The sequence below is a fragment of the Dermacentor albipictus genome, chromosome 1, assembly GCF_038994185.2.
Source record: "Dermacentor albipictus isolate Rhodes 1998 colony chromosome 1, USDA_Dalb.pri_finalv2, whole genome shotgun sequence".
Classification (NCBI taxonomy): Eukaryota; Metazoa; Arthropoda; class Arachnida; order Ixodida; family Ixodidae; genus Dermacentor; species Dermacentor albipictus.
Window position 1 is genome coordinate 62,443,542 of NC_091821.1, and position 23,294 is coordinate 62,466,835.

At 44.2% G+C, this 23,294-nt stretch overlaps 2 protein-coding genes across 3 annotated transcripts in view; one reads left to right on the forward strand and one right to left on the reverse strand.

Annotated features, from left to right (window-relative positions):
* The window catches only part of LOC139047656 (putative methyltransferase C9orf114), a 52,426-nt gene extending 45,250 nt beyond the window's left edge, over positions 1-7,176 (forward strand). For both annotated transcript variants that reach the window (XM_070521528.1, XM_070521537.1), the window contains exons 7-9: positions 2,710-2,863; positions 4,456-4,577; positions 6,988-7,176. In XM_070521528.1, the coding sequence (XP_070377629.1) occupies positions 2,710-2,863; positions 4,456-4,539 (238 nt within the window). In that variant the 3' untranslated portion in view covers positions 4,540-4,577; positions 6,988-7,176. The remainder of the gene's footprint in view (positions 1-2,709; positions 2,864-4,455; positions 4,578-6,987) is intronic.
* LOC139047666 (endonuclease G, mitochondrial-like) lies at positions 3,654-16,631 on the reverse strand. The gene is made up of 4 exons (XM_070521551.1): positions 16,021-16,631; positions 12,493-12,605; positions 11,152-11,332; positions 3,654-4,678 (listed from the first exon to the last, which is right to left on the reverse strand). Exons 1-4 carry the CDS (start codon positions 16,516-16,518, stop codon positions 4,589-4,591), a joined length of 882 nt encoding a protein of 293 aa, XP_070377652.1. The 5' UTR covers positions 16,519-16,631; the 3' UTR covers positions 3,654-4,588.
* Positions 16,632-23,294: the final 6,663 nt, after the last annotated feature.

Genomic DNA, 23,294 nt, shown 5'->3' on the forward strand with positions numbered 1-23,294 from the left:
TCCCAACGCCTGGTCGTTCGCGTGTATGGTCACGCGAATCGTGGCGCGTTCGAAGGCGGCCACGCGAGGCGGTCTCGCAGAAGCATGGGTGGCGGCACGCGGGAGACGTCCCCGCTGTGCGTCGACCCGCCGGGAAAGAGCCGCGCTGCACGTGCGGCACGCCCGTCCCCGCTCGTTGCCTCGAACCCCAGAGAGCGCGCCTTGTATCTCCCGCCGAGGGTAACCCCGCAGCCGCGCAACACTAGCGCCATCTCTCGGACTGCGCCTGTACCACTCGGACCGCCGCGTGTGCGGCGAAGCCGCACTACAGGAGACGCGCTATGCGGGAAAAACATCAGGGGAGGCGCGAGGGTCGCGCATCCCCACATCCCCCCAACCTTAAATCATTACATATTCCGGCGAAACATGTCACTCGGTCTCACATCAACGCGCGCTTCGCGACATGGTAGTACACGTAACAGTGGCCGCGCCGAAGAAATGTCCACACGCTGTCCATAGCATGCGAGCCGACATTGTCCTTGGGTGCACCGCTGGCGTCCGCCGGTCACAGCAGCGGCTTTGCAGGCTCGACGGCACGATGCCAGGCCAGGACTCCGGAGTCGCCGACGCAGTAGCCGGTACGAGCAAGCGTCGCTCGCGCCGACGCGCCCTGCTGGCGGGAGCCGCAGTAGCTGTCGGTGACCGCCGGCTCTTTTGTCCGCCGCCGAGGGTTGTGAGCTGGATACAGGAGGCCGCCGAAGTCGCCGCGCCGAACTGGCCACAGCATCACCATCGCCCGGGGTGGCTCGATCGTAGTCCGGGGCAGCAGCGCAGACGATGTGCAGGCGACGGCAAATCAGGGGTGACTCCAATCACACTGCGTAAACTCAACACACTCGGCAAACACTAAAGTAGTGCAAGGGAGAGGAAGTCTGCATGCGCATCGCCCACGTGGTACGATGTTAAGCTCGGATAGCAAAAGATCGGGCAGCTACTCAGATGCTAAGTTCACGTGAACGAAGCTCGCTTTCTTGAGTTGAACGAGTAATTTCAATTCGTGCGAGGCTAACTAGAATGAGGTAAGCAAAGTGCAACACCTCAACGCCACGGTCCACCAGGTTGTGTCCCTCCACGTGCGACAGGCAGCTTCGTAAAGCCTTAGGCCTAAAGCGTCGCTACTCTGACAACAACCGGCATCCAAAAACAACACCCAAAATGGGCGCAAAACAGGCAGCCGCGAGGAGACGTCAGCTCTGTGAGGTGGTCCTACTCCGCTCGGTGCACACAGCATCCGAGTTGACGGCGCCCACCGTCCCAGACGGTGTCGGAGCGCCCGGTGCCAGGCCGCAATACCAGTCAGCCCGTAGTGGCACCCGTGGCCCGCGGCCAGCCGGCTCCCAGAGCCGCGACTTCATCCGAGTCAAAGAGATAGAAGAAGCTATTTACAAAGAAATTCGGACCACCCACGAGGCTTCCGTACTCACTCGCTTCAGGCTTGCCACTGCTCCGCGGGCGCTCAGCCTCGCTCTCCCAGGATGCAGACCACGTGGCTCTCGTCCCAACGAATGCCATTAAAAAAAACACTTGCGAAAAGGCTTAGTATGTTGACATGTTCAAACACACTACAGCCACCGCCGCCTCGCTCAAGAAAGCACGCCGCTGACGCTAGCGATCAAAATCCACGCTAGGCCTACGCTTCGGTTCAAACAAAGGTCTCGAACGAAGCAACACTTAAAATTATCGTCCGATGCCCCAAGAGTTCCACGTTGGGCAGCCAGATGTGGGGTCTGATGTGGGATATCTCACACCGTACTCTTGGGACAAAGGAACGACAACACATTAGTGCAAACAGTCACAAGGGCATTTATTGCACCTTTCATACATCAATGCCTGCTAGCCGAGTTGCTATCCACAAAACATGCCGATGGGCGCGCGACAAATCTAGAAGTCCGACTCACCACGTCCTCGCGAGCGAATATGTTCGCCCCATGCTGGATCCCAACGCCTGGTCGTTCGCGTGTATGGTCACGCGAATCGTGGCGCGTTCGAAGGCGGCCACGCGAGGCGGTCTCGCAGAAGCATGGGTGGCGGCACGCGGGAGACGTCCCCGCTGTGCGTCGACCCGCCGGGAAAGAGCCGCGCTGCACGTGCGGCACGCCCGTCCCCGCTCGTTGCCTCGAACCCCAGAGAGCGCGCCTTGTATCTCCCGCCGAGGGTAACCCCGCAGCCGCGCAACACTAGCGCCATCTCTCGGACTGCGCCTGTACCACTCGGACCGCCGCGTGTGCGGCGAAGCCGCACTACAGGAGACGCGCTATGCGGGAAAAACATCAGGGGAGGCGCGAGGGTCGCGCATCCCCACAGTGTGCACACCTGTTGGAGGGTGAGAATAATGGTGACATATAGTATTGAGTGAGTGGTTTCATTTGACTGCTATCTAATATTTGTTCTCTTTCAAATGGCTACACTTGAACTCTGCGACCTTCAAAAACTCATCAGTCACAGCTTCAGCATACACATACTTTGGTTGAAAGATCTTATACTAGCCCCAAATTTTTTGCGAAATTTTTACGTAAGGCTGCATGCTATAGCTTGCAAATTTTTGTCAGCTTGCCAACTATGGTTTTTCTTTTCTTTATTCTGGTTATTATCTGCAATTATTCCTTTGCAAACATTGTGTTGCTATAATGCATTCAAATAATGGCAGGCATTTTTTTTCCCCCATTGCAGATTTGAACATGCACTTGTTGTGTTTGGAGGTCTCAAGGGCCTGGAGGCAGCTCTTGAAGTAGATGAAGCTCTGGATGTTGAAGACCCTGAATATTTATTCAACTACTACCTCAACACCTGCCCTAACCAAGGATCGAGAACAATTAGGACAGAGGTACGCAAATGATCTGAGGTATTAGTGTTATTGAGGACAAATAAACCCCAAATGGGAAAGCCAAATCCAAGGAGCATATCAGAATATTGTGCTTGATGCTGGGGACGTGTTGGCGTGCTTATTTAGAATAGTGATCTTATAGACAAAAATTAATTGCACCATTATATGAAACTCGTGCATTATGTTCATGTTTGAACTTTGCTGTTGGCATTTTATTTGCACTTGTGGCAGTGAATTCTGACTTGAAATACTTGGTAACCCTACTGTAATGGGCGTACATGTTTGCCAGTGTAGTTGTACTCATTAGGCATAAAAGCATTTGGCACAAGATACATTTATTAAATAAGTACATTTTGAGCTGTATGCCTCTGCTTAAATATGCAACCACAGTCAAACCTCAATATAACAAAGGTTTACTTGCAGTGAAAGACTTAGTTAATTTGAGGTTTACAAGTTTCAGCAGTATTAAAAAAATAATTTCACAAATTCCCAGGACATTCCTGGTGAATAGTATCTTGTAAGAACTTATGAAAAAAAAAAATCATAAAATGCTTGGGCCATACTAGCGTGGTTATGAGTGCCAGCGTGTGCGGTGCTGATGCTTTAACAAAAGTTAAATTGGAATCACTAGATTACTTCGTTAAATTGAAAAAAAAGAAAAATAAATGAATAAATAAAAAGTAGAACGTTCCCTGTAAAATTAAGATTGGGAAATGAAATTTTAAGAAATGTCAGTTTTGCCAGAAAGGCAGAGCATTGATGGCGATAGCAAAGAGACAACTACGCGAGGTGAGGTTCATAGTTTTATTGGCGTCACGCGCGTTCTGGTAAACGTAATAAGATGTCACTCGATGACCATGAAAACTCGCTATCACAATGCGAGTGAATTCTTTGCACAGTGTCTTGGAAACTTGAGGTTAAGTGACCGCCAGCACTTGACGTGCGGGAACAAACGAGCATCAAGACAACTATCATCTTGGTTCGCTGTTTTCACTTGCTGCAGATTACCTCCAAGATACGGCGCGTGAATTGCGTATGGACGGCCATGCGCAGCCATGGCAACAGTATAGGGGGAGAAGGCAGATGGGCATGTATATCCTAGACCTTCCTTTGTACTGAAGGAATAGTCAGCGCTGGTGTTTCTTCAAGCGCTCCAAGCCACAGCCTCCGCAAGTTGTTTACCAATGTGACAAATAGCACAGCAGTGTTTCCTGCATGTTGAATCCCTGCGTGCACTTCAACAGCGTTTTTACTGTTCACACGAAGGATGCTTGCAAATAACTTTTGGCTCGGCCAACATTTTAATAATTTTTCACTATAAGGCTCCAAGTACATGCTTAAAATGGCCGAAAACTAAGATTGGAAAATAAGAATAGTTTGTTAAATCAAGGTTTGACTGTGTCAGTGATTCGGCCAACATTTTAATAATTTTTCACTATAAGGCTCCAAGTACATGCTTAAAATGGCCGAAAACTAAGATTGGAAAATAAGAATAGTTTGTTAAATCAAGGTTTGACTGTGTCAGTGATTTGCAACTTGTTGCAGTGTGGCGATACAAGTACAATTAATAATGCTTGTGTTTCTTGTGGCAGGAGGCCATCCTCATCTCACTCTCCGCTTTACGACCCAAGATTGTGGCTGCACAAAGTTGTGACAGCGCTGTGGATTCCTCCTGAGGCAGCAGTCGTTTGGTGGTGCACTTTCCACGATCTAGGCACGTGCAGATTATTTCCTGTTGATGCGACGAAACTTGTTTCTGTCAATCTTGTCAAAAAGCAGCAGCCCTGCTGCCCTCTCAATGGTGTCTACAGGAACCTGAAAAATTGGATTAAAATATCAGAATGCTTGCTTATGTAGTGAAGGACCATGAGTAAGATCAGTTTCTATCCATGTGTTGATAAGAAAAAAAAGGGGGGGGGGGTTGTAAATACACTGCATATAATTTGTTAGATGCTTACAGGCAGCATCTTGATGCAATGTTAGTAAAATTATCCACACTCATGCTTGCTTGACTGCTAGATAATTAAACACCACATGAAAAAAAATTCCGGTCAGTTGTCAACTGCAGCTGATAGGCCTTTCCTTATGGCAAAATAGCAGCAAAAGCTTGAAACTGAATTTGCTGTGTCTATTTGTCCTTTCTGTTTCACTGACAATGCCAGCCATCATTGTCAGGTTATCTTCACATGCCACTGGGATTCAAACTTATTGGCAGGATTTTCTGCAACACAGACTGTGACAGTGGTAGCATTTGTGCATATACATTTCAAAGGCCACAACAGGCAAGACTGTAGTGGGCAAGGACAATATGTGCATTGCAAAGTAGTTGTTCCAGATTTGACTCGTATTACATTGTGTAAATGAATTCAGAGCTGCAGGAATAGCCGAAATCTGCCACTTTTCTTTTTTTGTGTGATAAAATGTAGATTCTGTGCTTAATTTAATGGAAAATTGTGTGATGCCTGTCACACACAAAGAACACAAAGCTTTCAGTGCAATTGGGACAAAATTTGGTGGTACTTTATGCTGATACAGTCGACTTCCGTTAATTAGATTAATTAGACCGTGCCAAGACCAACGAAATTGATCGAGTTATCCGGCGGGTCAAATTAGATGCAGAAAAAAATGCCAAAACACACCACCTATTCCGATGGAGGCGAAATGCGGAAACACCCGTGTGCTTAGATTTAGGTGCACGTTAAAGAACCCCAGGTGGTCAAAATTTCCGGAGTCCTCCACTACGGCGTGCCTCATAATCAGAAAAGTGGTTTTGGCACGTAAAACCCCATATATTATTATTATTATTACACCACCTATTCGTTTCGCAGCATTTGCCCGAGTCTAACATGCCCCTGAATTAAACGCACACCCACTTTCTATGTGTCCATAGTAGAAAACTATGTAGAAATGACATCAATGTTCCTAAACAAAGCATAAATCCAACATGTGCCTGATTTTTTAGCAAGAAAAATGAGGAAGGTTCTAATGTGTTGAACAATGGCAGCCAGTTTCCTAAAGTAAGCCTCGCCGTAGTGCAATTGTGTTTGCAGCAGTGCATACGAACCCTGCAAAGGTGGTTTTGGTTTCGCATCTAATTGCACCTTGCAGGCAATTTCTAGCGCAATTTTATTGAAAAAAAGAAAGGGCACGTGTTAAAATCGGTTAAACACTGTAACTAAACATTGCGAATTACGTTTATTGCTTAAAAATCTTCCTACACTTTTAAAGAAATATGCACCCTTTGGGGTGTATATTTGCCTCACAACAATAATAGTCATCTGTCTTGCTTGAGTTTCTTTTCTTGAAAACGCTGCGCTCACTACTTTACTGTCGTGAATGCTCTGTCATGCTGTTAACGCGCATGCCATTTGTGACTTGGAAGCACCGGGCTCACAGTGTTAAAGAAAGGAAATGCAGACAAGACAGATGACGATCATTGTTGTGTGGCAAGATACGACCCAAAAGGGTGTAATTTTGCCTAAGAGTGTAGGGCAGGCCTAGGGTTCCGATAGGAAATGACATGTGTTCAACACATCCACTGTCCCCTAAGCTTTGCTGAGATGGACGCTGCCACTAATGGGGTTACCATAGAGGCCGGGTGCATGCGTGCTAACTGGTCAAGTTCAACTTATTGGCAAAGGCCAATTTTAGGATTGAAATAGCTAACGTTTGGGCCCATAGAAATGCATGAATGCTGGCAGAGACCTTCAGTTGGGATCACATTAACAGAAGTCTACTGGAGTAACTTATCAGATGCAGCATTCAAAACTCCTGCAAGCTTTCAGCCACCTGGCAATGCGCCAAACAGGCTTCAGGGCCAATTCGCCATCCATGGCCTCTAATATCGGGCGGATCACACAGACTTTAGGAATCGTGCATCGAACATCCCAGAGGCCATGCAGCAGCTGCTTTACTTTGGCACTCTAGTATTGCTGACTCCCACATTCTGTGTGCATAACACATTGCACATTAGTTAGCTGTCGTGTACTAGTTAATGGTGAAGTAAAACGTAAGCAGCAGTGTGTGTGGCTTAACAGTACATGCTGTGCAATGTAACCACAACCTGTGATAGACTGCTGCTCTTAAGTTCTTAACAATTGCTTGGTTTATTGCATTTCTTGCAGGTGCTGCTAGAGTTCTGCAAACAACTGATTTTGTACACTGCATAAAGAAATTGATTCTTCAGGAATTTAGGAGTGTCTGCTCTTGCCCATTGAATGAAATCTGAAGGCTGCAGTGCCCTGCCGGCACGTTCACGAAACAGTTATAATCTGATTGCTTTATACTTGGAGAATAAATTGACATTTTATTTACTTTTGTCACAGTCAGCAGCAGGCTGATGCATTGGCGTCGGCCTACCTGGCGGTAACTATGCCCGCTCCCTGGTGAGCAATGTTGGCTGTGAGGTGCAGACATATATAACAAAGTATTTTTGGCTTCCATTTAACTTTGTTATATCACAGTTTTGCTGCATTACTTTTGCATTCATGATGTGCAGTGAAGAGAAATAGTAAAGGTTGGTGCAGATGGATGCCAGAAAACAATAAGATGCAAGTGTTTTGTTTTCTACAAGTTTTGACATATGGTTCCTGTAAGAGGCTTTATGCAGACATTCTTTGCATCTGCAAAAAAAGCTGGGTTTTATTGTGAAGCTGCTGCAGTAAGCTATACAGTTTTTTTTTTTTTTACTAGCTGTAGTTACAGGGTGGCTGTCAGTGGGTGACACTACACTGCTGAAACACTGATTTTCTTTGAAAGCAATATAGCATAGCCAACTAAGTGCATTCAGCACTTCTCTAAGCTGTCGTAAGCAGAGGACAAGCTCAGTTCACCTGGGCTTGTTGGAAGATACGGACCCAGAAAATGTAAGCAATAAATAAGTGAGTAAGAAAACAGATGCATAAATACACTTTTCTGGTTGTAGTCGCTCCTAAATTCGTAATTGCCTAATCAGACAGGTAATTATGTTTGAATGTTTAGCTTCGAATCTATACATCATCAAATATGTCAGCTGAGAAAATGAAGGCACTGAATTGGCTGAACCAATGCTTTGGGCAAGGCAATTAATTTAATCACAAATATAACGAGACATGCTGCAGTGGCTCGGTGGCTATGGTATCCTGCTGCTGATCAAAAAGTCGCAGGTTTGATTCCCAGCTGCCATGGCCACATTCTGATAGAGGTGCAATGCAAGAACACTTCTGTTTCATGCTTTCAATGCATGTTAAAGAACTCCAGGTGGTCAAAATTGACCCTCAGTCACCCACTAATATGTCTCTCAGCCCATGGGTTGCTTTGGGACATGAACCCTGGTGTAGGTAGTGCATGAAATCATACAGTACCAACTTGGCCAGGCCACTACCCATAATCTAATTTTATTTTTTATATTGACTGAGTGTGAGGAAAATGATAACAGGCTTTTGTTATAAGTGCACATGTGAATAATGGGAATCAGGTTATTGAAGTGGAACTTAATTGAAAACTGGAAATTTTTTTATTCTGCACATACAATTTTGTTCACTCCAGAACAAAACCATAAAGAAAAAAAAACAATGGTTTGCTTGCCTTTCATCTAAGCTTTTCATCTACGCAGTGCCAGCACTTGTGGCTCAACCACACAGCAGGGTGGCCAAACTTTATTTCCTGCGTGAGCAGACGATAGCTAGCTTCTTCCAGAAGCAGGCAATTCTTATTCAAATTCGAAACCAGATTTTCGCTTACTTCCGCCCATTTATTAAACTGCAGCAACAGGAGGAGGAAGGAAAGAAAGAAGGCAGAACCAGAAATGCGTCTTGTTGGCTACCTTACACTGGGGGACGGGAAAGATCAGCTTGAGGAAAGGGGGCACAGGGACGTGATGAGTTCGTGCATGTGTGTGGAGGGCCTTACCAAATCAAAGGCATTCACACAGGCCATTCATTAAGTGTACTGCGTCAATAAATACACATAGTAACAATAGGAAGAAGCGAACTGATCCAAACACCTGTCTTGATTGATGTCAGCTAACAGCCAATAGCAGTCATCTATGGGACTTTTGCACATGACAACATATGCAAGCAGCCAACAGCTTTGAAGCGGGTGAGAACGAGGCCTCATTTGAAAAGAATTTGACTTCGCACTCTGCTTGTGATCTCCATGTGCCACGCACTGCCGCAAAATTTGACTGAAATGTTCACAGCTGCGTATGCTATCCGCCGACTGCGTTTTATCACCAATCCCGAGGGGTAGTTCAGGACCCCTTCAAACTTAAAAAAGGTGTCTTAATGCAGACGCTCAATTACTACTCTCTGCAAATGACCTCTTCTGAGCTGGTGCACCAGCTTTGTATATGAGTGATTGGAAAGTACAATCATGGAGCTACAGTTGAACCTTGATATAATGAACACGGATATAACAAAGTAAATAAACATTGTCTCATTGCTATTACAGTGTAACATATATGTATCTAATGAATCTCAGATATAACGAAGCTATTTTTGTGTCAGATGAGACTTCGTTATAACGAGGTCCAATTGTAGGTTGATCGTGCACGGCATATGGCCGTCCCACATCACATGGAAGTGGTGGTAAATGTAATGTGCACAAATGCTTATTCCCATCCTAAGCAGCGTGTTATCACAGCACAGGTTGCAGCTTTTATCTGATGCAAAGTTTGTGTTTATGCACTAATGAGTCAGGCAGGTGTAGACTGCTTAGCGTGATTCCGGCATGTCTGTGTATGGGCTTATAGCCAAACTGCCACTCAACACCATTATTTTTGGCCCATATTGAGGGCATGCAGGAAATAAATGAAAATATAGTACACCGTGTGCAACAAAAGCGAAACGTCTCGACACATGCACTGTGCCAGTAGTGTACAGTTTTGCTGTTGATCTGTATAGTCTATGCAACATATTTTCACCATCGAAACGAGCCCAAACTACCACATCTGTACCTCACTTGGTGTGATGCATTTGCAGGAACTTTTGGCAAATTTCTGAGTCACTCACACAAATGCAACGGCAGCCACAGGCACCACATCACCACTGCAGATCTGATAGCAGTACTGTTATGACAGGCAAAATAGGGCAGTCGTCATAAAGCCAAAGCTTTTTTTTAAAGTGGTAAAAAAGAAAAGAAAAAACACTACATAAAGAGACATTAACGAAACATAGGCCCATGAACCACAACTTAAAAGAAACCAGCTGAATAAGTATCTTATAAATTGGTAGTCAGAATTGTGAAAAAAAAAAGTACACAGTGCCAAACATTTCTATTGCTGTCAAGGCTGCCTTGACCAGGCATGTCTGCAATATGCCTGCTATATGTAGTGTTCATGTGAAATGCTTTAAATTCTTCATGTATGTTTAATTCAACTCTGACAAGGCATACAACATTAAATTTTTTCTTAACAGATGTTCTTGAAAATTAAATAAAGAAAGTGTTTGGCTGGCTGATTAACTACATTAACTTTTTAATAATTTATTAGGGATCTGTGTTGAAATTGCAGAACAAAGTCGGGCATAGTGAAGTTATGTTCATTTAGTGAAAATCCCGAGAACAGCACCAAGTTGAAAAAAGTTTGCTTTGCACAATGGAGGAAAAAATTAAGTAAAACACCAACATATTTCATTGCATGCATTTTAAAAATGGTTATCTTGAACCTGTTGCTATTCTGAAGATTGCTTCTAAGTTTGTACAACTGCTTCTGACTGACTTCATTTCTGCAACTGCAACATGTGCCCTAACACAAATTATTGATAACATAATTAGTGGAGTTTGTTAACTGGCTAACTGACTATTGCAATATGTCATGCAAATAATGTCAGTCTCTTCAAGTAGTCCACTTCATGAGCTGGGATTTCACTATCTGCTACAGCTGAATTTTTAATATTTTGTAAAATAATGTAAAAAGTGAAGCTGCATGTCTGTAGATTTGCAAGAGTTTCTGATGCTGCTGAATGTGGGTTAGGACTGGCCAGGATGAAATGTTTGTTCGTGTGTTCGTGATCTAAGCATTGCAGAAGATCCTTGGGAGATACAGGCATGGTGACATGGTATTGACTGGGTTAGAACATTGAAAAGTAAAAAAATAGTATATTGTCGAACACATCACATACCAAGCAAAATCTGAACTGGATTATTTCGTAAAAAAAAAAAAGAACATATTTAGGACTGCCCTGATGTTTATGACCAAGGGCACACATAAACAGTTCTTTCTAGCGGATTTTGGCAGTAAATGTTATGTTGGAGGCACACAGTAGATAGCACATGTTTGACGCGTAAGAAATAAGGAGCCTAGAGCTTACCAAAAACGACCGAAGTTGCGTGTCATCAGGTATAACAGAATTGGGCATGACGTATGCTTCCAAGTCAAATTCTGCATTTTCTGTTTCTGCTACAACAACTTTGAAGAAATGTGTTGGCACAGCTACGTGGTTGGCACCAATGACTTGATACTTGACATACTTCTTTCCATCATTCTCAGTCCTGTAAAAAGTGCAAATAGTTGTGGTTTATTGAACGGTTGCATTAAGATTTCGTAGATGTAAAAATAGACAAAGATGTTTGCTTACGCTACAAGATTTGAAAAAGCATGTTATTCAACTGGCAGGATGCCCATTACATGATAATATGACTATACAGCCACACTTTGAGAGTGTAAATGGAATTTACGTATCAGCCAGGGTCTATGAAAAAAATCTCGTAGCACTGAGCATTTCTGCAAACTTCACAAAGACACTATCTCTTTAAGTCAATGTAGAATGAGGTGGTAATGCTAAATGGAGTTCATTGTTCTAGTTTTGCCACTCTTTAAGGTGTTTTCTAAATAATCAATATATTGCACATTACTACCACATGTTTCAACTTTCACGTGTTTTTTTTATTAAACATAAAATGCTGCTTTGTCCCACTGCAAGCAGTTTTAGAGAATAAATTTATCATTCCATGCAAGCAGCTAGAGTCCAGAAAGTTGCTAGAATCTAAAGACAGTTAACAAACTGCACAATAGCGTGCTCAGTTTAGAGTAAATTAAAAATTCAGTGATGTCTTGAGAAATCCAAAAATGATGCTGATTCTCCTCACATCAATGAACTCCAAATTCTGCCCATAGCAGTTTGAATCACTTTCTAAACAAGTCAGCTTTTATGAAGAAAAGTGTTGATACTGCAAATCATTATCACCCTACCACAGATACTAACCACTTATGTGCCATGTGACTCATGCAGTCTCAAATGGCAGCACTTGTTTAATAATTGTTGAGGAATGAGAAAGTAGGCTACATCAGGGCACCACTGAACAGCATCCAAAAATGGACACAGCTGACATTGGCTGCAAATTTGTCATAAAATTGATATTGGGTAGGGAACTAGATCGCTTTGATGCAGCTATTCATCAGTACACAGACCTGACAGTGTCAGACTAGCATGGCAACATGTGATGACTAGATGTAGTGATGACAGGTGAAGGCACTAACTGAGGCAAAAGTACTAGCTGAAGGATGGATATGAATGGGAGATTTGGAATGCGGTAGTTATTGTCGTAGCAATGAAATAAAGAAGCCTGTCATAATTACACATGCTCTGGAATCAAGAAAAAAATGTGTTTGGCAAATGGCATGCCATCACAGAAAAGATATGCAGCAGTACCTTGGCAAGTAGAGAGGGCCAGTGCACACATAAACATTCTTGTAGCGCTTTGTCAGGCCTCGGACATGTTTCTCTAGTCTGTTCCAGGAGTCTCTGTTGAATCCTTTGCCAACCTAACGCAAAAAATGTCCGTTAAAAGTTGGTTTTAAGTTCTCGCTTTGCAACACCTGCAGAGTCCACACAGCAGTGGCTTAGAGAGATACTGTACATGAACCAACTTGATATGATGCAGCTTTTTGTGCTGCCACTGGATCACTATAAGCTTCAGCTGCATGTGTAGAGTGCTGCTTATTAGTCGTGCACCTTCTAGACAAGCTTGCATACTGCCTTGAGCGGCAAGTGGGTGCAACACTTGAGTTCCAGATGCAACACTGGAGTTGCTGGAGAGTTACGCATCACTGCAGGTGACACTAAATATGCAAAAAACTAACTGCTAATGCCAGCGGGCTTGGGCAACACGTGAAAACTTACAATATTCAAATTAACATGCTCTTATGGGTGAAGGAAGAAACAAAGAGCATATAGTGCAGCCATAGTTTTCAAAATGCATAATATAGCTTTCATAAGCAATTTGCTTCACACAGTAAGCATGAGATAGAAAAAAAACCCAAGACAAAGTGACGAAGGCCCAGGATTTAATTGAAATTGAACTGATAATGGACAAATCAATATCAGCAAACAATACAGCAGAGCAAAACTAGAACATTGTGGCTTCTTTAGAGGAAGCACTGAACTCGGACTCTATAGTTAACAGGTCTCATTTGCAGGCCAGAGAGTGAAACATATTCCAATACAGTTCTGGCACTTATGCTCAATTGAGAAGCAACTTGCTGCAGTTTTCAGTGAGTTTATGTGACATGCTTTGTTAATCTCCCCGGCAACTTAAGGTCTGGCAACAAAATAATCGTCCCAAGCTTTTGTATATTGCCAACATAAATTTATATAAATATAGTAAAAAAATTAAAAGGATTATGCATGATTACTTTAAATTGCCATGCACAGTGATGAGTAGTTGGTAAGTGCAAAGACACAGCATAACTTATTTTGACTTGCCAAATACCAGGTGTTTCTGTGAAGACTGCCAAAAATTTTGATGCGAAGGCATCAAATGGCCCATTGAGAAAATGCTGGTGGAATCTAGCAGCGAAATGGCACCTGAATTCCCACTGGCTGCAACGCCACGCCACGAGCGCACTTTGATGGAGCATAGCGGGTGAATTGGAACATTTGCTGCCATCTTAGCACGCCAGGTGTTGCGTAAGGGGAGAGGGCATGTCCCGACGCCACGTCACCCTCGCTCTCACTTTCGGAAGCTCGCACGCAGTCCGTATCTCTCACTCCCACTGGGATTAGCTGCTGCGCGCCTGCCGGCTTAGTGGCTGCTGCTTCTTCCTTGGTCTCTCGTCGTGCAGGACGTGGGTTCTTCGTTGGATTACTTGAAGAGGTGAACGTTACTTGCAAGAAGAATTGAAAGGTATAATTGACCAATTTACAAAAACTCACAAATGACATTTTAACAAATTTGTAGCACATATTGAAGTGTATATAATTGTAGCCACTTGAATCCTGAGGATGATACTCAGTATAAGATATGCTGCATCAAATTTGGTGTCAAAATGCACAGTTGTTCCACTTACATTTTTATCAAAACAGTATTTTATGCATTGAAGCAAAAAAATAATGAACACCACTGTATTTTGTCGCACATCTTGGAAATAAAAAATTTGGAGGACGCTTAAGCTTTGTCTTTGAGAGTGGAACGCGATAGCATTTAAAGATCCCTGACTGCTTCTCACGCTTCCCGGCAACTGGAGCATATGTAACCGTAATGTTTACTAGGAAACACTGGCCGCGAACGCTATGCACAAAGGCGAGCATTGTGGTCGAAACAGGGCTTCTTGCGTGGGCTGCGATGTGGCGGAACCGGGCGTGCCGCTTCGTGGCCCCCAAGACGGCCATAGCGCCGGAGCGCGCACCTGGCGGATGCCACAGCCAGTCTGTGAATGCCGCAGCCGGTTTGTGTGTGTGAAGGGGTTTCTTTGAGTTTTCGCGTATAGAATTATGTTTTCTCGTATAGTCAAATTACAATCAGAGAGCTATCATTTCAGTGGGTTGTGTGTAAGTCGTAGTTAACGATTTTCCGATGAATTTTAGCTCGAGAAGTTAAATTAGTTCAGTAAATTCCTTGCATCACATGGGGGGCCTAGGTATAGGTGATTTGAAAATCTTTTTGCCTAACGACGCCGGATGCTGACGCCAGATTTTCTGCAACATGGGCTCCTTAACGCTATCGCCTTGATATCTTGAAATTGGCGTCCTCAGATTTGATTCCAAGTGGTTATGTCTTGCAAACTCACTGACTACAATTCGTAAATTTGCAATATTTGCCACAGAGTAACTATATATAAACTTTATGAAATGTCGTCAATGAGTGAATTATGCATTTTGATTTCTCGTGCAATTATTGTCTGCCCTTTAGAGTAATATAGCTCTAGGACAAGAATTGTGCTATCTGCCACCGGTGGTATTTAAAAAATTTTGGCAGTCTTCGCAAAAATGTTTGGCATTTTCTGCATGTCTTCATGCATATTTTTGTGCTCATGTGAGTGAACTTCAGAGCAGTGGCCAATAAAATATGTACAAGTTTCACTGCCTTTGACAGCACACTGTGGAGAATAGCACTTGCATGAAACAAAGGAAAAGCGCATACCCTTCATTCAGTTTCATGTGCCATGAATAATTTGTCCTTTCTTTTTTTTTTGGTAAGTATGTGCACCTATGAGATCAATACTGTGAGGCTTTCTTTTCTCTCTTGAGGCTTGCTCGGTTCTTATCCTTAATAAAACATATGCAAGTGACACACACTACAGAATTCCATAACATCGTCAATACATTGAAAACAGCAAGGCTGCTGCCTCCATATTTACAAAAATATACTGGTGTAAATATTCACACCTTTCTGCACGTCCCAGCTGGTGTGGGCGTACAAAGGCTAATTGATAACTCGGTAATCTTTCAAGTACAGACACCAAAAAAACGTATAAGATAAATCGTTGACGGCAGAGACTGAAAGGGGGAAATTCGCAAGTATTACAAGTTCTGGGGTTTTACGTGCCAAAACCACGATATGATTACGAGGCACGCCATAGTGATGCACTCCGAGTTTGACCTGGGGTTCTTTAACGTGCACCCAGTGCATGGGTGTTCTTGCATTTCGCCCCCACCGAGGTGCGGTCGCCGTAGCCGGGATTCGATTCCTCAACCTCGGGCTTAGCAGCGCAACATCAAAGCCACTACGCCACCACGGCGGGTTTAAACGATGATAGAGTTCGAGCATGTGTGTCAACACCACAAAGATTGCGCCCACAAATTTGCGCTACATTTCTTTGTAATGTTAAAAGAAGCTTGTTTGTTTTCAGTGAATGCACTTATGCATGCGGTATCATTTCACATACTTTCAGTATATTAGAAATTTTGATTATTTAAAGATTGATTATTTTTAACAAGTCGCCGAGAAGTCCAACTAACCTGGGGTGCCATATTACTGAGCAGAAAGGTTTGATCCACGTCGCTCTGACACTGCCGGTGGTTGCCGGCGGCCGCCAAGTGGCCGCGGTCAAAGCCACTCTTGTGGTAGTCGGAGTTCAGGGACCGAAAGTACGGGTGTATTTCGAGGTCTTCGTGAAATTCGCACTTGGACCTGTCTACTTTGTCGTTCTTCGACAGTTTCTCCTTCGTTAGGTGCTCGAAGACCCAGTGCGCAGTTCTGTTCCTGCGGTCGTAAGAGAGGACGTAGTCGTCTAGAAAGCGGATGGAATCGGTGCCAGGAAAGCCGAAACGCATGATCTGCGTTTGGCGGCTTGCGTTTTCAACGGGTTCGATAGGTACGGTGGTAGGGGGCCTCGGCAAAAGCGTGGCAGCGTGCACCTGACCTTTGGCCGAAAAGTGGTCGTACGCGCGGCAGCTGCCCCAACCCGCAACCGCCGCGGCGAGGAGTTGAACCCCTCGATGACTTAGTGAAGTCATAGTCAACGAAAAATAAGTTCGGTGTAGCGCTTATTCACTGAGTGCCCGTAGTAACAGCAGCATAAACAAACGCAGACGACAAAGCGAGCGAGCAGCAGCATGGATGGATGGATGGATGGATGGCGGCTATACCCTTTGTAACGGGCGGCGGCTGGCGCCACCTAGCCTTTTGCTCCCCCCTCCTATTTTATTATTATTTTTTTTTTCTATCTTTATATCCTCTTTTTTTCCCAACCTAGTTTTTACTCCCCCCCCCCCCCCAAGATAACTATCTAAAACAGTAGAGGAAACATTTTGTCCCCGATTTATGTTATTATCTATCCCTTGACTTCCTCCACCAATCCTCTAGCCTCCCCTTCGTTACTGCCACTCTTTTCTCGTCTATTTGCCCTCGTTCCCCGGGAAAACCTAATGCCCCTTCCATATCTGCCTCTGTTCCCTCTGCCAGGGTCGGGCGAAGGGCTGTGCATCTCAGCACTATATGTTCAGTGGTCTCCATTTCGGCTCCGCAAGCTGCGCACCGAAGGTCCACGTCTTCAAATTTATCCCTGTATGTTTTCGTCCTCAAAACCCCCGTCCTAGCCTCGAATAATAGTGAGCTGCCCCGCGAGTTATCAAATAAGAGCTCTCTCTTAATCTCCTGTTTTTGTGACCTATACATTGATAGCGATGGCTTTCCGAGCATTCTTTCTTCCCACATTTTTCTTTCCGTCTCCTTCACCTCCTTTCCCACACTAGAACCACTTTGGATCCCCTCCCTCGGCTGTAGGTATCTATTCCTCAGCTTCCTCGTTCGGAGTGTCCACTTTGTGTTCAAACTTTTCATGTACAGATATTTGTACACTTTTCCTGCCCACCTTTTTTCCTCCAGTGCTGAGAGTCTCTGTTCAAATTTTATTTTACTTATTGCCTCTCTACCTTCAAATGACGTCCATCCCATGTCCCCCTGCACTCCCTCATTAGGGGTGTTCCCGTGTGCTCCTAAGGCCAACCTGCCTACACTTCTCTGTCTCGTTTCCATGCATGCCTGAACTTCCGATTTCATGCACAGTACTGAATTTCCGAATGTGAGTCCAGGTACCATAACCCCTTTCCATACGCCCCTAACCACCTCGTACCTATTATAGTTCCAAAGTGCCTTGTGTTTCATTACAGCCGAGTTCCTTTTCACTTTTTCAATCAAAGTTTTTTCCTGTTCTTCCAAGTACTTTTTGCCCTCGTTTAGCCATATGCCCAAATACTTGTATTTTTGAACATGATCAATCTTAGTGCTTTGTATTTCCAATGGTTCCCCCCTTTCTGCATTGTATACTATTACCCCAGACTTCTCTCTACTGAATTGGAGTCCCAATTTTTCTCCCTCCTCTCCACATATGCTCATTAGTTCCTGTAGTCCTTCTCGGGTGTCAGCAAGCAGTACTATATCATCTGCATACATCAGTCCGGCTAGTACTTGAACTACCTTCTGCCCTTCCAGCGTATAGCTTATGTCGGTTCCTATTGTGCTCTGTTCTAGTCTCTTTTCCATTTGGCTCATGTAGATCATAAAAAGCAGAGGTGACAATGGACAGCCCTGTCTGAGACCGCTTCTTATTTTAGCTGGCTTTGTAGTTTCCTCCTCCCATGTTATCTCTACCTCATTATCTGTATAAACTTGTTGTAGGAACTCTATCATCTTTCTCTCTAGACCATATTCCCTCAACTGGCTCCATAACTTTTCTCGGTTTACATTATCATAAGCTCCTCTAATGTCTAAAAAGGCTATCCATAGTGGTTTCTGCCTGGCTGTCGCTATCTCTATGCACTGTGTTATAACAAATAAATTATCATCTAGCCTTCTGTTCCTTCTAAATCCATTCTGCAGTTCTCCCAAGATCTCTTCTCGTTCTGCCCATTCCTCCATTCTCTCCTTCGCCATCTGCATTGCTACTCTGTATATGACTGATGTGATAGTTATTGGCCTGTAGGATTTAATGTTGTCCTTGCTTCCCTTACCTTTGTAAACTAATAACATTCTGCTTGATTTCCAGTCCTGTGGAACATCTCCCCCTACTACTATTTGTTCAATAAGTTGTCGTAATTTTAGTTTACTTTTCTGGCCTAATATGCTTATCAATTTCATAGGTATGCAGTCAGGTCCTGTCGCTGTTCCCACTGGGACCTTGTGTTCAATTCTGTCCCATTCCTTACTTGTCATCCTTCTGTACTCCTCCTCTAATTCTGTCCTGCTGTTGTCATTATTCTCCATTTCGTTACCCACTGGCTCTGCAAATGCTGCCTCTATTGTTAACCTAATATATTCCTGAGCTTCCTCTCCCTCTACCTTTGTTCCATCTGGCAAGGTCAGTGAGTGCTGAACCACCTCTGTCTTCTTATTCTGTTGCCTAATATGTTCCCAAAATTTCTTAGAGGCATTCCTGTCTTTTTTTCGTATCTCTAACATCCACTGTACCCCAACTTTTGCTATCTTGGTTTGAATTAATGCCATTGCTTCTCTTTTCATTGCAAGGTATTCCTCCCATTTAGTCTCCACCTCTTCTGGTGTGGCTCCCCTTTTCTTCGCTGCTCTGTGTTTTCTGCACGCATCTTTGCGTTGCTCTACGGCTTCCTTAACTTCTCGGTCCCACCAGCTTTTCGGTTTATATTTACCCTGCTTACTTCCTAGTTTCCTAATCTGTCCCTTCTCTAGCTCTCGTTTAAAAATACCTATTAACTCGTCGTATGTCCATGCCCTTTGTGGTTGCTTGGATACCATGCTTTCAATGTTTTTCGCCACTTCTTGTAGCTGCCTGTCATTCAATTTGCTCATACCTTTCCTTTCTTTAGTTTCTACCAGTGGTACTGTCCTTCCAAAACTGATTTTGATTCGTTTGTGATCACTCCCCAGGCTTTTTGTACCTTCCTCATCAATTTCCATACATCCCAACCGTTCATACAGCTTGTGGGACATTAGGCAGTAGTCGATTGTCGAGTGGGTGTTATTTCTTTCCCATGTTATTTTCCCATCACATTTAATTTCAGTATTAACTATCACAAAATCATGAGCCTCACAAAAATCTACTAACATCTGCCCTGTTGCATCTGTTGCCCCGTCAAAGTATTCCAAATGTGCATTCATGTCCCCTAGGATGATTATCTCCCGTTTCATAGCTACCTCCCTGATGTCCTTGGCCATACATTTGAAATGTTCTGCATTCTCCTCTTTCGACCCATTCCCCGTTTTCAGATACACAACTCCCAGGATTGTCTCAACATTCCCTACGGTGCCCTTGAGCCACATGTGCTCACTGCAGCTCTCTCTTACCCTTTCCCAGTCCTGTCCCTTCACTAGCGCCCCAAGGCCTCCTCCTCTGCGTTCTTCCCTTTTTCTGTTGCAACCAACCCAGGTGTATCCCGCAATGAATGGTGGCTCTTCCTCATCTCTTAAATGGGTTTCGGCAACTCCATATACCTGAAAATGTTCCGTTTGTAACTGTTCTGCTATTTCGTCCCACTTAATGCGATTTCTTCCCCCCTGCATGTTGATGAACCCTACATTTACTGCCTTCTTCCTCTTCCTCCTCCGTGCTCCTGTCCTGCCCCCCTTCCCCTGTCCTTCATTGTTTACGTTTTGGCTTGCAGGGTCGCCCTGCGCGCCTGGGTCGCCCTGCGCGCCTGGCCAATGTTGCCAAAGGAGCATTAGTAGTCGGCTGTCCTGCGTTTTTTTGATAGTGCGACTTATGTTCGGTGCATTCGGTGGCAGAATGGCACAGCCTGCAATAAGCAGTAGATTAAAACAATTTTAAAGGGAGTTTATATTGCAACAGTTTACTGCCATGTCTACAGGAACAGGCCCGCTAGTGCTAGGTAGTGTGTACCATAGAGTTTCCTGCAATAATTTTTGTAGGAAACTCTATGGTGTGTACTAGACTATGGCGGAGTGGGACGAACGGCGCTTTCCCGCTGAGGCAACGCGCCTGGATAAATTTTGCGAGGGTGCTGCGAGCGAACTGGATTGGTGTGCAGACGCGCTTCACGGCTTATTCAACGTAACTTATATGGTAATTTCGCTGCTGCCGCTGAGACCGATTGCACACGTGCGCTCTTATAATGGTGCTTTATTTTAATTGCAAATTTATAGTGACGCCTTTTTGCTACGTATATATATTTGACGCATCGGTTATACAACATGACGTCTTCAATTTTGCTTTCGTTGTCAAGTGCGCCGTCTGCTAGCGAGCGCGCGTCCATTGCGCGGGCGCTGGCGGACGCCCAGTTTTTCTCGCAGAAAGTCTGTACAGTAAAATTTTTAATGGTTTTACTTGCTTTGGTGCGCTCGCGACTTTTGTAGGCCGGTACCAATTGTAGTTTTAGCCAGGTGAACTGCTATTTCTAACATCGTTTTCTAAAGGTAACACGTACGTAATTTTTGCCACAGAAGCCGCCTATCTGCAGTAGGAAGCCACATTAAAAATGCTATTGATATCGTGTCATTTGACGCGCGCATCTTGGTGGAATATCGATCCGGGACAATGATCAAAGAAAACAATATTATAGTGAAGTAAACTAGGTTTATTGACTGCGTGGCGCGAAGAGATGCAGATGACCAATGAACTTCTAGGAAATGTAAGGGTGCATATACATGTATGACAAATACATGCGTGTAAGAGAAAAATAAAATATTCTAAATGCACTGATTGAAAAACTTAAAGCTCCCGACCGGAATAAGCGTGTTTCTTTTAAAAGCTACACCAGCCCCAGGTGAACCAATAGACTTTCCAAGAAAAGGAATCAAGGCAATTATTGGACTTTAATATGAACAACAGTGTTAGCGAAAATATATTGCATATGGTACTCAGACTGAATCGGGGAGACCGGGAAGTCTTTAGCAATTTAATCTCCGTGGCTTGTCTGGTGATCTCCTTCAACGTGCCAGCAGGCTAATTGAAGTAGAAACATATAGTATAATAGAATAGTATTTGCTATTCAGATCGTATTTGACTTCAGGATTCTCTAAAAAATTAGAATAGCCGTTTCCGTTCGAATGTAACGCGTAACAGCACTTTTGAAGTTTCGAAGGTGAGGGGTCGATGCGAGTGAGGACTGGTATTCCGAATGATTGTGCTGCTAGACAGTCGTGGCTGTTGCGCAGAGGCGCATCAGTTCCTGAGAGAATTAACGCAAGGGTGCTAATCGCTTTTGCTGAACAAGTTTCCAGCTGTCATTCAATATAAGCACTCCGTTTTGGGGCAGCCATGTAAATCTCCTAACTTGATTCAGGCAAGCAATTTTTTTTTTGTCAGTATCACCATGTCTGCAACGCCTTAAAACTGGGTGCCCATTGTGGTACCACACTTATCTTCTTCAACGAACACAGCAGATCTACAAATATCTTTACGTGTAAGTGAGGCATGCGGTTCCTTTAATCACTTCATTATTGTTCTTATGATAGTGCACCGGATAACTGAAAGCAGCTGTTTATAATGCAGAATCTTCTTATAGTTGAGCGGACGTACAGTTGGGAACCGCATTAAATTTAGTAATGAAATATAAGATAAGCGCAACGTGTTTTTCTCAGAAATCATACTCGACAATGATTTCTTTCGTTTGCACCCCTGAAAAGAGGTGAAGAGCGCAGCGACCTCCCTTTTTTTTGTATTTTTTTTTAAATTAAAGAACTTCTGGCGTTTTACGCCTGGCGATATGATTATGAGGCACTCTGTTCAGTTCTTACCACCTGAGGTTATTTAACGTGCACGTATATAAACGGAACTACACGAGTGTTTTTCCCATATCGTTCCCATCGAATTCCGCGACCTGGCTTGAACCCGTGAGTTCGAGTTCAGCAGAGCTGCGCCATATCCTCTATATATAGCCACTAATTAGGCTACCGGGCCCCCTTTTCCCCCTTTTTTTCCTTGTTGTTGTTAAGCATGGAGTGGGGAAAAAATTTCACACGGCTTACGGGCCCAAGGGTAGCATGCATACATCTACCTTAGAGTGCCGGCCGCAAATACTCCCGTACCAAATACTCCGCATTGTGTTACGCGAGTAACACAGAAACGTGAATGGGATGTTGCACTGCAGCTTTCTTTTTTTTTTATGAGAATACTGCCCGCAAATCTGAGTACAGGGCGCCGGATGGGGCAGATGTATCTTATTTTTGTTTGAAGTGGCGATCAGGAAGCTTAGATATGTTTTTCTGTCTGCGTATCGCAAGACCTGCTAATGGTATACTATATGCGCAAAAATACACGCGAGAGATACAGGCTGCCTGAAGAACGAGAAAAATATTTGTTCTCCGAACGGAACCGTACAATAACGTAGTAGAATGAAAACTGACACTGCGGCCGCAATGCACACGCAGTCGCCGAGTAGCATTAAAAAAATGAAATAAAAAAGATAAGGAAAGGAATCTATTGCGAAGGCATAAATGCTTGTCATATACAATTATAAACATCGTTTGAGCGGCCTGAACGCATATAACAGCGCGCGAAGTAGAACGAATGACCCTTCCGACATAGCGTTACTATATATGCCCGAGAAGTATAGCCAGCAGTTCGGCGCGACACCGATGCGGCCCAATCCACCTTTAAATCCACTTCGATCGCAGCGCCGCTACAGCATTTTTCGTTGTCGCGCCTATATAGGTACAGTGTACTAGAACACTGTAATATATATGTGTTCCGTGGTCACGCGCGTCACTACAAAGCATGCGCCGTCCCAGCCACTCGGTGCTCGTCCCACTCAACCGTATGTACACTCTAAAAACAGTTGCACCCTTGATAATCGTCATC

What these genes read in the sequence shown, in the direction of transcription:
- LOC139047666 (XM_070521551.1), bottom strand. Translation starts at nt 16,518, where the DNA reads ATGACTTCACTAAGTCATCGAGGGGTTCAACTCCTCGCCGCGGCGGTT. An exon ending in TCAGTAATATGGCACCCCAG is followed by an intron (nt 12,606 to 16,020) that starts GTTAGTTGGACT and finishes TTTTTGCGTTAG; the next exon opens with GTTGGCAAAGGATTCAACAG. An exon ending in CGCAACTTCGGTCGTTTTTG is followed by an intron (nt 4,679 to 11,151) that starts GTAAGCTCTAGG and finishes CCAATTTTTCAG; the next exon opens with GTTCCTGTAGACACCATTGA.